Source organism: Oncorhynchus masou, chromosome 30 (assembly GCF_036934945.1).
Source record: "Oncorhynchus masou masou isolate Uvic2021 chromosome 30, UVic_Omas_1.1, whole genome shotgun sequence".
Lineage (NCBI taxonomy): Eukaryota > Metazoa > Chordata > Actinopteri > Salmoniformes > Salmonidae > Oncorhynchus > Oncorhynchus masou.
In genome coordinates this window covers 19,856,129-19,874,807 of record NC_088241.1, presented here as the reverse complement: position 1 = coordinate 19,874,807, position 18,679 = coordinate 19,856,129, and the positions used below count along the sequence as shown (strand labels likewise).

At 40.7% G+C, this 18,679-nt stretch overlaps 1 protein-coding gene across 4 annotated transcripts in view; it reads right to left on the bottom strand.

Annotated features, from left to right (window-relative positions):
* Positions 1 to 17,658, bottom strand: part of LOC135522284 (high affinity nerve growth factor receptor-like) — a 28,132-nt gene extending 10,474 nt beyond the window's left edge. For all 4 annotated transcript variants that reach the window (XM_064948388.1, XM_064948389.1, XM_064948390.1 and 1 more), the window contains exons 1-8: positions 17,232 to 17,658; positions 12,090 to 12,164; positions 11,422 to 11,493; positions 8,125 to 8,193; positions 7,611 to 7,765; positions 7,207 to 7,349; positions 6,726 to 6,864; positions 187 to 519 (exon numbers count right to left, since the gene is read on the bottom strand). In XM_064948388.1, coding sequence (XP_064804460.1) covers positions 187 to 519; positions 6,726 to 6,864; positions 7,207 to 7,349; positions 7,611 to 7,765; positions 8,125 to 8,193; positions 11,422 to 11,493; positions 12,090 to 12,164; positions 17,232 to 17,431 — 1,186 coding nt within the window. In that variant the 5' untranslated portion in view covers positions 17,432 to 17,658. The remainder of the gene's footprint in view (positions 1 to 186; positions 520 to 6,725; positions 6,865 to 7,206; positions 7,350 to 7,610; positions 7,766 to 8,124; positions 8,194 to 11,421; positions 11,494 to 12,089; positions 12,165 to 17,231) is intronic.
* Positions 17,659 to 18,679: the final 1,021 nt, after the last annotated feature.

Here is an 18,679-nt window from a genome sequence, read left to right as displayed (position 1 = left end):
AGAAAAGGAGAGGATGACAAATTTAGACTAAGTATACTGTACATACTGAACATGCAAGCACATGAGACTGTCTCTAACATAACACAAGTTGGTGAATAGTGAGGGTCAGTATCATTGGGATCCTATTAAATTACTACTATTATTATTATTATTATTATTCTATGACCTTTCATTTCAGACAATCACCTGGGATGATGCCCTCAGGATCAAAGGGGTCAAAGGGGTTGTCCATGAACTTTCCCGTGGCCGTGGCTTGATCCACGCCCAGTCTGTTCCCCACAATGATGGTGTAGAGGCCATTGTTCAAGTGGGTGGGCTTGTTGAGAAATAGACAACCGTGCTTCACAGAGCCGTCGTCCGAGTCGGGAATGAACTGTGTGTAGGTGTAACGACCCTCGGTCAGGTCGGAGCCGTTGAAAAGCCAGCGGATGGTTGGCTCAGGGTTCCCGTCCACCTTAAAGGGGAAACACCAGTGGTGCTGTTGCTCAGCGTTGTGCAGGAATATGATTTTGGATGGAACTGGATGGAAGACATGAGATGTGGTCCATTAGGATGTGTGAATGAGTAAGGCGATAAGGTGAAACAAAGGCTATTTCTGAATTCAGAACATTGGTCAACCTACTGTACAGTGAGCAATACCCTCAAAATCGTTGACGATAAATGTGTGTAAATCATTAAACATGATATTAGAATGAGATCACATTTAGCTGAAATAATTATCCACAAAGCTATAACCATAGTTATCTACACATAAATTATCTCTTTGTACTGAATTTTCAGTTTACCACATCCAACCTGTTTCAGACAAAGTTATTGGTTGGTCAATAGAAGGTACAGCCTCATCCAAGTGCCCTATAGGTTCCACCTATGAGTTTCCATGAATCAATGTTCTCCATCTGCACTGTCAACCTGTTGACCTGGTATGAATAATGAATCCAGGTTTTGTTAGGGCCCCTAACCACAAGAGCTACCTGGAAGCACGGAGCCGACAAGAAGCCTCAGGAAATGGCTTCTTTAGATCGAAGACTATGCTGATGCAGAGAGACCCCTCACTCTGACAATTTCCACCGACCATTCCACTGCTCTTAACCTATGACCCTACTGCAGAAAATGCTGTGCTAAAGGGATACCAAGGCATTTGTCTCTTTCCTCTTGAGATTATCTCTGAAAAGAGATGCTAAAGACAGTCATGGACTGCAAAAAAATTGCACAATTAGCACAACCCATCAGGTTTGACTTAATGTCCCCAATTTAGTTAATAGTGAGTTAGAAAAGAACACAATATGAGTTTTGTTGAACTCTGTATGAAATGAAATAATAAATTATAGTTAACCGTTAAACATTTTCTTTGTAGATTAGATTTGTTTGATTGAGTCTTCTAATCGGTTTCTAGGGTGTAGTCTATATTTTCATTTTGAAAAACCTTTTCCCAAACAAGTTTATTTTATATATATTACTGAACGGATGCTGCCCTTGCAGCACCAATCGCCTGAATCACAGGAAGTGGTCAGACCAGCCACTCAACAGAGCAGAGCCCTGGCTGTAAACACCGCGCTGATCGGGGAGCTAATTAAGGGTAATTAAAGGCTAGCGGTTAATGAGTGTCCATCCACCAGGGGGACTGATGTTGATAGATTAGCCGCGCTAACGCACTTACAGGCTGCCAATCACTCCGGATGAATACTGTGTTCCGGAGTAGGAGGGAGAAGTCCATTAGCCGGGGCTCTTATCGAATCTTACCACGCTTATCAGCCCATTTTCCTCCCTACATTCATTAACTGTCCCTCGATGCTCATGCATTTGGCTGCAACTCTTTTTGGGATTTATTTTCCAATGAGTGTCACTGAGTTGGTGAAATGATATTGTTTGGCCAATATTTACTGTAATGTATTGCCAATGCATCAACACACTCTCTTCTGTAGCATCACAGTTTGCAGCAAATCAGATATTTTTCAGTAGCGAAGCTGGGCTAAGGCAAAACCACAGTCTCTGACAATATAATGTCTCTTCTGTAATCAGATGTATGTTTTGTTCTGTCATCTGTTTGAGTTCTTTGTCCGCCTAGGGTTGATAAAAATGAGAAGAATGCAACTATAAAAATAATGCATCACCAATGTAACGTTACAGTGATGTATTACTAATGCTGTGGCGACTCGTCACTCAGGGCAGTTGAGGCAGGTTCACCTGTTTTGAGCCCCACCTGTTTAGCTAAAAATATATACATATACAGTACCAGTCAAAAGTTTGGACACACCTACTCATTCAAGGGGTTTTCTTTATTCTTTACTATTGTCTACATTGTAGAATAATAGTGAAGATATCAAAACTATGAAATAACACATAGAATCATGTAGTAAACAAAAAAGTGTTAAACAAATATACAAAATATATTTTAGATTTTAGATTCTTCAAAGTAGCCACCCTTTGCCTTGATGACAGCTTTGCACACTCTTGGCATTCTCTCAACCAGCTTCACCTGGAATGCTTTCAGTCTTGAAGGAATTCCCATATATGCTGAGCACTTGTTGGCTGCTTTTCCTTCACTCCGCGGTCCAACTCATCCCAAACCATCTCAATTGGGTTGGGGTTGGGTGATTGGGGAGGCCAGGTCATCTGATGCAGAACTCCATCCCTATCCTTGGTCAATAGCCCTTACACAGACTGGAGGTGAGTTGGGTCATTGTCCTGTTGAAAAACAAATAATATTCCCAAACGATGGGAAAGCGTATCGCTGCTGTGGTAGCCATGCTGATTAAGTGTGCATTGAACTCTAAGTAAATCACAGACAGTGTCACCAGCAAAGCACCCCCACACCATCACACCTCCTCATCCATGATTAACGGTGGGAACCACACATGCGGAGATCATCCATTCACCTCCTCTGCGGCTCACAAAGATACGGCGGTTGGAACCAAAAATCTCAAATATTCACCGGTCTATTGTCCATTGCTCGTGTTTCTTGGCCCATGCAAGTCTCTTCTTCTTACTGGTGTTCATTAGTAGTGGATCCTTTGCCGCACTTCAACCATGAAGCCTGATTCACGCAGTCTCCTCTGAACAGTTGATGTTGAGATGTGTCTGTTACTTGAACTCTGAGAAGCATTTATTTGGCTGCAATTTCTGAGATTTGTAACTAATGAACTCATCGTCTGCAACAGAGGTAACTCTGTGTCTTCCCTTCCTGTGGCGGTCCTCATAAGAGCCAGTTTCATCATAGAACTTGATGGGTTTTGCGAATGCACCTGAAGAAACTTTCAAAGTTCTTGAAATGTTCCATATTGACTGACCTTCATGTCTAAAAGTAAAAATGGACTGTCATTTCTCTTTGCTTATTTGACTTGTTCTTGCCATAATATGGACTTGGTTTTTTAGCAAATAGGGCTATCTTCTGTATACCACCCCTACCTTGTTACACACAACTGATTGGTACAAACGCATTTAGAAGGAAAAAAATTCCACATATTAGCTTTTAACAAGGCACACCTGCTAATTGAAATCCGGTCCTCATGAAGCTGGTTGAGAAAATGCAAAGCAACGGGTGGCTACTTTGAAGAATCTAAAATCTAAAACATTTTGTATATTTGTTAAACACTTTTTTGGTTACTACATGATTCCATGTGTGTTATTTCATAGTTCTGATGTCTTCACGATTATTCTACAATGTAGAAAATAGTAAAAATAAAGAAAAACCCTTGAATGAGTAGGTGCGTCCAAACATTTGATCGGTACTGTATATATATACATTGGAACTCGGAAGTTTACATACACCTTAGCCAAATACATTTAAACTCAGTTTTTCACAATTCCTGACGTTTAATCCTAGTAAAGATTATCTGTCTTAGGTCAGTTAGGATCACCAATTTATTCTAAGAATGTGAAATGTCAGAATAATAGTAGAGAGAATGATTGATTTCAGCTTATATTTCTTTCACCACATTGCTAGTGGGTCAGAAGTTTACATATACTCAATTAGTATTTGGTAGCATTGCCTTTAACTTGTTTAACTTGGGTCAAACGTTTCGGGTAGCCTTCCACAAGCTTCCCACAATGAATTGGGTGAATTTTGGTCCATTCCTCCTGACAGAGCGTACAGGTTTGTAGGCCTTCTTGCTCGCACACACTTTTTCAGTTCTGCCCACAAATCTTCTATAGGATTGAGGTCAGGGCTTTGTGATGGCCACTCCAATACCTTGACTTTGTTGTCCTTAAGCCATTTTGCCACAACTTTGGAAGTATGCTTGGGGTCATTGTCCATTTGGAAGACCCATTTGCAACCAAGATTTAACTTCCTGACAGATGTCTTGAGATGTTGCTTCAATATATCCACATAATTCTCCTCCCTCATGATGCCACCTATTTTGTGAAGTGCACCAGTCCCACCTGCAGCAAAGCACCCCTACAACATGATGCCGCCATCCCCGTGCTTCCCAATTGGGATTGTGTTCTTCAGCTTGCAAGACCCACTTTTTCCACCAAACATAACGATGGTCATTATGGCCAAACTGTTCTATTTTTGTTTCATCAGACCAGAGGATATTTCTCCAAAAAGTACGATCTTTGTCCCCTATAGTCTGGCTTTTTTATGGTGGTTTTGGAGCAGTGGCTTCTTCCTTGCTGAGCGGCCTTTCAGGTTATGTCTATATAGGACTCGTGTTACTGTGGATATAGATACTTTGTGCCTGTTTCCTCCAGCATCTTCACAAGGTCCTTTGCTGTTGTTTTGGGATTGATTGCACTTTTCGCATCAAAGTACGTTCATCTCTAGGAGACAGAATGCGTCTCCTTCCTGAGTGGTATGACGGTGGTGGTCCCATGGTGTTTATACTTGCGTACTATTGTTTGTACAGGTGAAGGGGTACCTTCAGGCGTTTGGAAATTGCTCCCAAGGATGAACCAGACTTGTGGAGGTCTACAATTTTTTTTCTGAGGTCTTGGATGATTTCTTTTGATTTTCCCATGATGTCAAGCAAAGAGGCACTGAGTTTGAAGGTAGGCCTTGAAATACATCCACAGGTACACCTTCAACTGACTAACATGATGTCAATTAGCCTATCAGAAGCTTCTAAAGCTTTGACATGATTTCCTGTAATTTTCCAAGCTGTTTAAATGCACAGTCAACTTAGTGTATGTAACTTCTGACCCACTGGAATTGTGATACAGTAAATTATAAGTAAAATAATCTGTCTGTAAACAATTGTTGGAAAAATTACTTGTGTCATGCACAAAGTAGATGTCCTAACCGAATTGCCAGAACTATAGTTTGTTAACAAGACATTTGTGGAGTGGTTGAAAAAAGTTTTAATGACTCCAACCTAAGTGTATGTAAACTTCGACTTCAACTAATATATATATATATATATATATATATATATATATATATATATATATATATATATATATATATATATATCCGTCTCTGGAGAGACCTGAAAATAGCTGTGCAGCAACGCTCCCCATCTAACCTGACAAAGCTTCAGAAGATCTGCAGAGAAGAATGGGAGAAACTCCCCAAATACAGGTGTGTCATGCTTGTAGTGTCATACCCAAGAAGACCTGAGGCTGTAATCGCTGCCAAATGTGTTACAACAATGTACTGAGTAAAGGGTCTGAATACTTATGTAAATGTGAAATTTCAGTTTTTTTATTTTTTATAAATGTGTAAACAAAAAAACTGTTTTTACTTATGGGGTATTATGGGGTATTGTGTGTAGATTGATGAGTAAAATACATTTTTATTTAACCTTAATTTAACTAGACAAGTCAGTTAGGAACAAATTCTTATTTACAATGACGGCCTCGGAACAGTGGGTTAACTGCCTTGTTCAGGGACAGAATGACAGATTTTTACCTTGTCAGCTCAGGGATTCTATCCAGCATCCTTTCAGTTACTGGCCAAAAGTTCTAACCACTAGGCTACCTGCCACCCCAGTAAGGCTGTAACATAACAAAATGTGGAAAAAGTCAAGGTGTCTGAATACTTTCCGAATGTACTGTAGATATATATGCCCCGTTTATTTATCCTACTGTTCTGAATTGGTGTACAGAGAGAATACTCCAAGAACTACCCATGTTCTGAATTCTGTCGCTGTATATTTCAAAAGTGTTGAACAAATAGTTACATTGACAACGTCCGTCTTTGCTGGCTCGTTAATGTCTTTATCGAAATTATGGATGGGCTCTTATCTGCTTATGAGGCTAAATGAACTGTTTGGCTGCCAGACAAGCCTCTGTTGATAGCCAGGTGTAGCGGTGGTAAGGATTCAATCCATGGTGCTGAAAATAAAACTCTGCTGTTGGAACAGAAGACTCTAACAGTTTATGAGCACCGTTTGTCACCGTTATAGTGAAATGAATGTATTGTTTAGTGTTGTGTTATGTAGTGGCTTTGCTGGTATGCATAAAAAAAAAAGTATAAATGTTTGCTCCACCCAGATTTACATGCTAAAATCCCTACTGTCGTCGTGTATTTTTGAGTGACAACTGATAACAATACTAATCGAAACGAAAGACCTGTGGCATATTAAAGCAAAGTGACAAGGTGGGCTTATTTTTTGCCACAATTATTAATACAAAGTATTTAATTCTGGGGAATGAATGTCTGGTTATAAACATGACACAATTTTTCTCTCCCTCTACCTCCCCTGCTTTCATTGCAGTATGACAGCTCTCACTGAGTCTTTCAGCTTTCAACACCCTGACAGCTTTAATAGTTCATTGACACTTACATTCAATGTCCAACGTCACTTTCTCTTCCCCAGGCCCGGCCCGGTTCTCTGCCTCACAGGTCAAGTTGTGCAGGTTGTCTTCTGAGGACATATTCCACAGCTGCAGCTCCAGCTCCAACGTGGAGCCCCAGAACCTCTCCTGCAGGTGGAACAAGACGCAAAGGACAACAGGGGTTTAGCTACACATTACAGTTTACAACAATCATGGAGACATCTGAGATGCAAGGAGAGTCTGAATGATTATGACAATGTACACAATAAGGAAACCTAAACACACCATCATTCTATTTTATTTTTAGTTCTGAATATTCCTTCATATATGACCCCGATCCTGTTACTAGTTTGGATTTGAACATATGTTGAACATATGTTAGGCATATTAAAGGGAACAAAAAGTGCATTGTGCGATATCTCAGAAAAAAACACTGATCTTGCTGGTATTCCCCAATCAGTATGTCCACGTGACATCATCACTCAGTACCTGTACAGTATAGCGAGACAGCAGTTTATTCGTGCGCCACCTCACTACAGGCATGGGCACTCCTGTCACCTGACACACAAATGTCAGGTTGCCTCCCTCCTGGACCTTGGTGTTGGCATGGACAATGGCGACATCCGGTACAGCTGCAAAACAATGTACCGAGAATGGGTTGGAAACTCTATGGTTTGGCCTGGGGTACTAAATGTTGATAATGACGTTTAATAGCAATCCAATCAGCAATGCCACTAATGCAATTAAGTCTAATAAAGCCTTGTCAGACTATTTCTACAATGTTTGAACTATACGTGTATATGCTATTCATGCATATATTACTTAGTAATAATAAAGTAAAATCACATTTTTATCTCTAAACTGAGTAAAAAAAATCGATCAATTCAACTCACTGCAATTCTCCATCTCTAAGGAGTCTAACTGTAGGGCATGGCCATTTGAGAAGCATTGTAGCGGTTGGTTGTCGAGGTCACTGTGGTCGTTAAGCTGCCATTGCTGCAGCCAATGGATATCACAGGAGCATTCAAGGGGGTTGTCCCTCAAAACCCTGAAAGAGAACACAGAGGAAATCGGTCTCTTTTGTCCGAAAGTTTTCTCTCAATTGTGTAACCTTCTTGTTCTTTCTAAAGGTCTATACAAAGTATTCGAGGTCATTATTATCAAAGACGCACACAGCAAATAGAACATTCTAGAATTAATAGAGTGAATAGAGAGAAAAAACTGAATATAGAAAATAATTCATCAGTGAAATAAGTGTTGAAAAATTCTCTGCAATCAGTTCAAAAACAGAGTGGAATGGGTCTATTTTTCTCATACAAAGTGAACATCTTTGAGTTGATAGTTCAGTCACAGGTTGACGAGTTGAAGAGAGTACAGAAGTGATGTTCTGAGTGGTGTTTTACTCACAGGTTGAGCAGGGGAAGAAAATGGAACACCTTCCAACTGATATGCTCCAGGGAGTTAGATGCCAGGTTTCTGTGTGATACAATAAGGAGACAACATCCATCCAACAGGACATTCAGCATATAAATGGCAAAAAAATCTAAATACAGTATTATACAATTTGTTGTTGAGCCTGTGATTCCCCACCCTCTTTTCCCCCATGTTGAGTTTTGCATAAGAATTGTCTGTGCACGGCAAACAGCTCAATATTCAAAGCAAAAGAGGCCATTTTGTTTTTGCACTCCACATGCTCGTCTTTGTACGTCCAATGTGTCAAGAGTCCTCACATTCACGCACAAACAATCCGCAGTCACTACAGCCTGGCTGCTTGTTATGTTTACACACGTCTTTGTTATATCTATTCAAATGAGTGTTTCTGTTCTACCGCACGTCTGACACCTGTTGCTTTCTCAAACGCTGCCATAATGAGGACAAAAAATCAAGTCTGTAATATACTTTTTTTTGTCTTATCTATAATATTTTTGGGGGGAGGGTGAAGTAAATAAACATTCATCTGGAGAGATGGTTTTGTAAAATGTGTGTGTTTATGTTGTTGAAATAAATCATACTGAACTAATCCCATGATATGTTCACTCAATGCAGAACAATGCAGCCCTACTTAGAATTACTCTCTGGGTGGACACATTAGTGCCTCCAGATGTACTCTGCTCAATTACCCAGGCAAGTCTTTTACATCAAGTGCTACATTCACAAACGTCATTGGCTCACCTCTCGCTGTTGTCTCTCCGTTCTGTACATTATGTGATTAGCCCAATCACTTCTCTGAGACGGTGGGCGCTATACTTGGCCATCGATCACTACTAGAGTGCTCGAGTTATATTAGCCTGATGATGCTGCTTGTACTTGTAAGAGGAGAAAGGAGAACAGGTTTCTACTCATATCAAATACTGTGTATTAGGAGTATGAGGTTAATTAATTTGATCAAAAATATGAAATATTGCGGGCGATTTGCAGTGGATTTCTGAGGCATATCACTGCTAAGATATGCTATCCCCTATGTATCCCTATTGTATCTCTTTAAACGTGCTGCAGATCACCATGACTGCTCTGAAATGCATCTGTGCTGACAGAGGGTGTAAACAAAACCTCTCAGAAGATGACAGCAGACCACACTGGGGAGCCCGCTCATGCAACCGATACATATTCACTCTGGCAGGGCCAATGGGGGCCAGCAGGGGTTCAATTATTTGTTTTCCTTGCTCCCAAAAGTTCATGTCAGATGGGTTAGCCATTGGGGCTTATCTATTACCAGCTCGATTCCTCCCAGGCAACAGGGGGGGGGGGGGGGATGGCTGGGAATGGCAGCTGCTCCTAGCATCTTAATTTATAAACTTGGTGGTTCGAGCTCTGAATGCTGATTGGCTGACAGCCATGGTATATCAGACCGTATACCATGGGTATGTCAAAACATAGTAGTAGTTAGTTACGTTGGTAAGCAGTTTATAATAGCAGTAAGGCACCTCGGGGGTTTGTGATATATGGCCAAAATACCACGCGTTGCGTTGCGTCGTGCGTACGAGCGACCCTTAGCTGTAGAATATTGGCAATACACCACACCTCCTCGGGCATTATTGCTTAAATATCTTAAGGATCAAGGAAGGGGGTACAGTATCAGAGCCTCCCCCATGTTCTCACCCGTTTTGGGTGACACACATCTGTTACACCCCACAGCCCCCTCTTTGAAATATTGATTAAGCGATAATGGACCCTTAGTGGAGTGTATTTATTATGCAGCAGTTGTCGATAATCCACCAAAATGAGCGAGTAAATGGTGACTGGTGGAAGTCTTCTCCGATTTCGCCAGAACCCCCTACCCCACCACCAACCCTGAACCCCTTTCAGAGCCCTTCCCGCTACACCCCCTCCTCCTCCCAAACCGCCTGTCTTTCAGATGAACAACATCGGACATGTCACACACGTTTAGTAAGATGATGAGGACAAGATGGTGGAGATAAGGGTCAGCTACTGATGGAGGGATGATTGCCATGGATACAGGCAGTATTGGGGAAGCTACTCTGAAAATATTGTTTACCAAGCTACCAATTACTTCACACTGTAAGAAGTTAAGCTACCGTTAAGAGAAACATTGTTTGCTTAACTAAAGTTACTTTGAAAAAGTAGTTCACTACATCCAAACTACTTTGTGAGGAAATTAACATATCTAAGTCGGAAATGTCATAGACTACAAATTGCAAGAACAGTTCACTCTGGGGTCAGATGTTCACAGAATTAAGGGGTTATATTACCAACCACAGTTTTAGTTGTTATCCTATTAAAAACTAAAACAATGTTTTAAGTGAGAATTAGGCAGGTCTGATGACAAAAAGTAAGGAAATTCTTGCCTTCTTCACCCATATTTTGTTTTATTTTCGCCAAAACAAGATGTGTGTAGTTCCAGTAGTTAGCTGCCCCGCTTCATGATTTAAATTTGCATTGACTACTGAAAACACTACCAAGATTTGAATTTAGTTAAACAACAACCCAGTTACTGCTAAATGTAGTTAAATTACTAGTTGAACAACGTGTAGTTCACTACTCCCCAACACTACATATGGGCAACACTAATGGGCAACACTTAGTTTGTAGTTGTTATTTTTCAGTGTGCTGTACGGTGTATCTTTAGAAGGTAGTTGAAGGATTGGATCACAGTGTTAGAAACACAAACATCAGAAAAATAATCTACAATTCACCCATCAGTGTTTGTTTTTTTAATATAGTTGATTCAAACGTTCTAACAAGAGGAATCCAAGTCATTTCAAAATGCTAAAAGTGGTCCCATAGCTGGTGCATTGATAGTGACTACATTTGTAAAAACAGGTTGGTCTACATTGTGTCAACCCAATTCTTTTAACTTGAAATTGAAATGGCATGTTTCTTGTAAAACAAATGTAACACACTGTTAAAGAGGTAAGAATCTGAGTTAAGAATCTGTCCCGCATGACCCACTACTGTTGAGCCTCTGATACTACACCAATGCATTCTGTGCTTTAATAATGTACACAGTGTCATTGTTGAATTAAATGGTATCAAATTAATTATGATTACATTTCAGTCATTTCAATCTGTATTTCAGCAGAAATCTATTGTTGTATTTTTGCAGTGACTCTGCTGCATAATAAGCTCAAGATCTCAAGGCTCGGGAGGCTTCCCCTTAATTGACAGCAACAAAGAGCCTGACCCAAGCATGGGTCGAGACATGACAAGGAAAGACAATCACTCTGTAAAACCAAGGACACTTACACATATTGGAGCTTGATGTTGTGTTGGAAAGCATTAGCCGAGATGTACGCCAGCCTGCAGAACGTGACCGTGCTGGGGGGGTAGAAACACGACAGACAAACAAAAGACAGAACAGGAAGTGTGAATCACTGATTATGCTACTAATTACCCACAGTAAACCCATAGTGTGTACATTGACCAGTCTGTATTAGCTGTATTAGTTAGCGCCAGAACATTTCCTTTCTTTGAATACGCTAGTGGTAAGGTACTCAGAAGAAGGATTGAAATGAAAGGACTGTACAGGACTGCAGGTTATGGTGCAGAATAATGGCTAATGTGCAACACAGGAGGTTTACCCCCTTGATTGAAAGAGCCATAAAGGGAATGAAATGTTGAATTGTAATGTTTAGTACTGCAGATTGCTATAACAAGGTAGAGGGCACATTGGAGAGGATGAATAGGGAGGGATTATGTATTACATGGTGGAGTGTAGAGAAGACCACTCACTCAATGACAGGACCAACCAAACATTTAAAGCCAAGTCAATCAAATCAACTGCTAGGTGTATTGTAGAACATTTTGCATATGTATGCATGTCATGCAGTAATACAAACAGACATCTACAAACACATTATCATACAGCTTTAGAAAAATACTGTACATATTACAAATTATGCAAGGTTACTCACAGATTCTTCAACTCTCTATAATTGGCAAGGTCTACTTCTGTAATGTTCTCCAGGTCGGCTTGATTTTCGATGTAACTGGGTAATGAAACAAAAAAAGAAATACAATGTCAAATTAAAAGGAGACATTTAATTATGGCATTCGGAGTTGATTTGAGTACATTTTTTTTTTGAAAGCAACAGAAAAACAACTGAAAAGTAAAATACAATAATACTGTCTAGGAACAATGAGTTGTGTCGGCCTATTATAAACAACAAAACAAAATGCTTGATCGGAAAATTATCTCTTTATTGTTATCAATTATTTTTACCCACACGAATCCAGACAAAGCAGGACGGTTAATATAATGACCAATACAAAAGGATTTACGTGTTAAACGTGATGAAAGCCCTAAAAAGATACCCGAATTGACACAGTACAGCACAGGGTATTATATTTTGTAGTGAAATTCATGAGTGCATTGTCCAAACCATGGGCCTTAGTGGGCAAGAGCCTGACAACGGATAGCATAACCACACCAAGGCGGATGCAAAGAAAACAAACCACAAAGCTAATATCAAAACTAAATATACTGTAGAGAAGACTTGGAAAAAACATTTGTCTTCTTGTGAGACACTCAGTTGACATTGCAGATGGCAAATTCTTTTCAATTAGTCATTTTCCACTTTTCCAGACGAACCTATTATTTCACGAGAGGACAGTATGTCAACTCAACACTCATTTAACACAAGGTCACTTTGCCCTACTCTTGAACTACAGTATATTGAACCTCTTTGTATGTTCAATCTTGGAACAAAAATGTGCTATCTAGAACCTAAAAGGGTTATTTGGCTGTCCCCATAGTAGAACCCTTTGAAGAACCGTTTTGGTTCCAGGTAAAACCCTTTTTTGGGTTCCATGTACCCCTACACAGAGGGTTCTACACAAAAAGGGTTCTCCTATGTGACAGCTGAAGAATCCCTTTCAAATCCTTTTTTGTAAAAGTGTACAGATGTAGGACTTAATTTGAGCCCGTTTGCTACAGCAGGAAAATAATCTTGCAGCAACAGAAAATGTGAATTATTACGCAGATTATAATTATTGGAAATTTTGTAGGTGTTGATACATTTTCCATAAGGGACAATCAAGTCTGAAATGTCTAAATGTAATTACAAACTTCAGAAGCCTTTTTAAACCTCAAATACACCACAAGTTGAACATTTCCTGCATTGCATAAAAGTTATCCTGCAACAGGGTGATCATATTAAGATCCTACATAAGTACACGACGTGGCCAGAAAAGTACATTTTTATGTGGACTGTTATATACCATCTATGATATTTCACCATTACTGTATAAATAACCAGAAGTAAAGCAGCATAAAAGGACCAAGGGGAAAATATTTTCCTCCACTTGAACAATTTTATCAAGAAAAATTCCAAACTTTATTCACATACAGTATAGCCAAATATGACAGCTTAAAAAAGCAGCACTCAACCCTTTTTCATGACAATACCTGGGAAATTGGTAATGTATTTTCATTGGTATCTGGTTGACATGACGACCGATAACCAGATTACAACCAGATGAAGACTTCTCTTTCTGATCACTAAAATGGTCCTTTTACAGTCAGTATACAACCTGACCATGACGTAACAAAATACATCAGCCAGACAGTTTTTCCATCACCAAATATTTCCTTCTTTAACAGTGGGGCACTATTGTTTCAGTCTGTCACGGAGCAACACAGATATTTATTGGACCCACGGAGCAGTAATGTAATTGCAGGACAGGTGGAATGAGAATCAGCAATTGCCCCTATGCTTATTGGATTGAGCCAAGTGGGTCATATTTCATCTAGTGTTCTCAGGCGGGCATTCGCTGCAAATTCGCAACATTTTATTTATAACTTAACAAATTATGAATTTGGGCCCCTGTTCCACAGTTAATGGTTTCTTGTTTGTTCCACTGAAACAAATGCCCGAACGAGCAGCTCTTGCTTATTGATTGAATTGATTCAGAATGAATTTAGCAGCTCTGCTGGAGTTCTAAGTAACATGTTTTGCCACAGGTACTGAGAAGAGAGAGAGAGAGATGGAGAGACAGAGAGAGAGACACAGAGAGAGAGAGAGAGAGAGAGAGAGAGAGAGAGAGAGAGAGAGAGAGAGAGAGAGAGAGAGAGAGAGAGAGGGAGAAAGTCAAGTACTAGCTGGACATGCTGTTGATGCAGTCTCCCCCTTAACAAGTCAGATCGAGTGTTAATTGTTGAGAGCAATAGAGAGGAACAAAGACAGAACAGCGTGGGATTACAGCAAACAGCATTTAGTTCTGTGTTACATTTTCAGTACTGTATTGCCTAAGTATAACAGACCATTTTCCAATTATCTGAAAAGAGTGGACAAAAGTGTGTACTGTGAAGTAAAAGATAACTCCTAAAAGATGCATCCTCCAACATTTGTATAGTTTCAGCCAGTTTTGAAAGTGGTGAGCTGAAAGTGGTCCCCATTTTTCATCAAATTGTGTACTATGTCATCCATTTCGTGTGACATGTTACACTGTTTTCAATTGGTATGATATCATATGAATGTTGCAATTTGTGTGATATGTAACAAATCCAACTCTGGATCCCGTAGCGCATATTTAGGTGGAGTGTACTGTGTACCCTTTAAAATATTATATATGTGTCTCTTCTATAGGAGTTTTATTTAAGTATATATACTCTGTTGGCTAATAGTCCTTCAGGGAACCACTAGCCTCCTGTAAAACAACATGTTCTCAACAGGTTTGTGAGGATGACCCTCACCAGGCAAGGATGTATGTATCTGAACACCTTGCTGTGAGAGTATCAGTAAAGAGTGTCAGTGAAGAGTATCAGTGAAGAGTATCAGTGAGGGATATCAGTGAAGAGTATCAGTGAAGAGTATCAGTGAAGGGTATCAGTGAGGGATATTGGTGAAGAGTATCAGTGAAGAGTATCAGTGAGGGATATCAGTGAAGAGTATCAGTGAAGAGTATCAGTGAGGGATATCAGTGAAGAGTATCAGTGAAGAGTATCAGTGAAGAGTGTCAGTGAGGGATATCAGTGAAGAGTATCAGTGAGGGATATCAGTGAAGAGTATCAGTGAAGAGTATCAGTGAGAGATATCAGTGAGAGATATCAGTGAGGGGTAACAGTGAAGACTATCAGTGAGGGATATCAGTGAAGAGTATCAGTGAAGAGTATCAGTGAAGAGTATCAGTGAGGGATATCAGTGAAGAGAATCAGTGAAGAGTACCAGTGAGGGATATCAGTGAAGAGTATCAGTGAAGAGTATCAGTGAGGGATATCAGTGAGGGATATCAGTGAAGAGTATCAGTGAAGGGATCAGTGAAGCAGTATCAGTGAAGAGTATCAGTGAGGGATATCAGTGAGGGATATCAGTGAAGAGTATCAGTGAAGAGTATCAGTGAAGAGTATCAGTGAGAGATATCAGTGAAGAGTATCAGTGAAGAGTATCAGTGAAGGGTATCAGTGAGGGATATCAGTGAAGAGTATCAGTGAAGAGTATCAGTGAAGAGTATCAGTGAGGGATATCAGTGAAGAGAATCAGTGAAGAGTACCAGTGAGGGATATATCAGTAAAGAAGTGAAGATATCAGTGAAGAGATCAGTGAGGGATATCAGTGAAGAGTATCAGTGAAGAGTATCAGTGAAGAGTATCAGTGAGGGATATCAGTGAAGAGTATCAGTGAAGAGTATCAGTGAATATCAGTGAAGAGTATCAGTGAAGATATCAGTGAAGAGTATCAGTGAAGAGTATCAGTATATCAGTGAAGAGTATCAGTGAAGAGTATCAGTGAAGAAGAGTATCAGTATATCAGTGAAGAGTATCAGTGAAGAGTATCAGTGAGAGATATCAGTGAGAGATATCAGTGAGGGGTAACAGTGAAGACTATCAGTGAGGGATATCAGTGAAGAGTATCATATCAGTGAAGAGTATCAGTGAGGGATATCAGTGATATCAGTGAAGAGTATCAGTGAAGAGTATCAGTGAAGAGGGATCAGTGAGGGATATCAGTGAAGAGTATCAGTGAAGCAGTATCAGTGAAGAGTATCAGTGAGGGATATCAGTGAGGGATATCAGTGAAGAGTATCAGTGAAGAGTATCAGTGAAGAGTATCAGTGAAGAGATATCAGTATCAGTGAAGAGTATCAGTGAAGAGTATCAGTGAAGAGTATCAGTGAGGGATATCAGTGAAGAGAATCAGTGAAGAGTACCAGTGAGGGATATCAGTGAAGAGTATCAGTGAAGAGTATCAGTGAAGAGTATCAGTGAGGGATATCAGTGAGGGATATCAGTGAAGAGTATCAGTGAAGAGTATCAGTGAAGCAGTATCAATATCAACACAGTCCCACAGACCTGATCACTCCACTACCACCAACTCTGCTCTTATCGATAGTGTTCCCTTACAGTGCATTCGTCCCCAGTTCAGCCCCGTGCGAAACCACCACAAGATCAAACAATCTCTTTAACCCCAACTCAAAGCGGGGGAGTTCAGTTCGATGAGTTCTTTGAGTGGAATTTGTTCACTGGAAAAAATATTGAGAAACTCCAGTTATACAAATCATGGAAAGAGGGCTAAAAGTAGAAGTCTCTGATAAGATTTAAGACGGATCATCCGGATACATACTTTGATACATACTCTTTGAATCTCGTAGACTTTTCATCTTTAATAAGTGTAATAACAGTTCTGTGAAACGTCACAAAAAGTGCCTGCACAGAGTGTCTTTTGCCAATCTAATTTGCAGAAGCAATCATCAAAGCAAGAACACCAATCAAATGAACTCCGTTATCTAACCAGCTCATCACCATAGGAACACACTGAAGGCCGGTGGTCATACAAAAGGTACTCAATCCATAGGGTTACATAACTCCCCTCTCCAATCGCCTTGATTAAACCCCCTACTGGACTATATGGACTATATTCACCATCTCCAACGTCAGCTCTTCAAAGCAACAGATTAACCATAATGCCAACCCAACTCATTATCAACACTGACAGACACCCCATCCAAGACTGAGCCAACAGATAGATAAGCAGAACATGAGCACTTGACAAACACACACAACAAACCCAGCAGACCCAATCAACCAACCAACCATCCAAGCAACCAACTGCACTCACATTTCCGTGACGTTCTCGCTCTCCTGTAGTGCCAACGCGGGTATAGTGGCAATGCCATTGGGCTCCAGGCACTGCAGCATGGCGAAGGAGCACCGGCAGGCGGATGGGCACCCTCCCAGGGCTGGTACTGCCAGGGTGATTGCCAGTAGTACCAGAGCCATTGGGGCTACCCATGGAGCGGAACCCACAACCACTGCCATGATGATGGAGATTGCGGAGGGGCAGCTCAGAAAGTTGTCAGTGCAGACTGAGACAGAGTAGAACTAAACAGGAGAACAGACTGGAAGGCTCCACACACAGCAGATCTTCTCTGGGCTGACTCGCAGGGTTGTGATCCCAGCAAGGAGTCTCTGGTATTGAGCCACAGCAGCAGCGAGCAGCAGGAGCGAGGCAGGCAAGGGGCCCTGGGGATGCTGGTGGGCTGCAGCCTCCCCACCCACCCTCACTCCCTCCTCCCTTCTCTCTCTCTCTCTCTCTCTCTCTCTCTCTCTCTCTCTCACTCACTCAGGGAGGAGCAAGGCAGGCCATTAGTTGACTATGTGGGAGAGCCACAGTCACCAGACACCTCAGAGAGAGAGAGGGAATTGGGGGGAGAAAGAGATGGAATGGGATGAGGGAGATATGCTCTCCTGACTCTGAGTGAGATGTCTCCTGTCCCACCAGTGGTTGCAGGTGTGAGACAACTAAGGAGTCAGGGTTCTTGGGTACCAACCAGTCTCATGCAGTGAAGATTGTTGCAAATGGTGAATCCGTCTATCTGCATGGGTTTATGAATGAGGTGACTTCCCTTGTAGGTTTGTGATATCAGAGCTAATAAGGGATTTAGTGGTGGTTGTGGACAAATCGGGGAAGATACAATACTAGGAAACCCTAGTCAACACAACAGGCTATGAGGTGGTCAATTACTTTTTGACAGGGTTATTATGCATGTAATTATTTCATTTATTTACAAAGGGGTAATTGTTACACTATTTTGTGTAACAATGTGTAACAATCAAGCATTCCTACTGGACGATTAACATATAATGTGATTTTGAATGATGTATTAAACCCCCCCCCCCCCCGCTTTTGTGTTCCAGGCAGACGCCCACAGAAAGTGATGCAGTGTAGAAGCATGGTGGATCCATGTTGCAACAGAGCTTGAGGCTGAAATGTTTCATTAGAGCACATGGCAAATGGACTTTGTGCTGTGTGACTAAGTGATCAAATATGCTGGCCTGTGTCCCTTTTTGTTTGTTTTGTATGTTGTGTGATGGTTTTAAGTAACATGGATTTTAAGCTAAACGTAAGAGAAAAGGATGTTTATGTAAATGAAATATGGAGACGATGAAATCGAATTCAATTGAGAACCTTTGTTCTGAAACCTTGGTAAACACCATGCCTTAAAGTGAATGTGTTGAACTGTCCTTTTATGGTTTGCCTCTGTTTTCACAATGCCTGCTCAACCC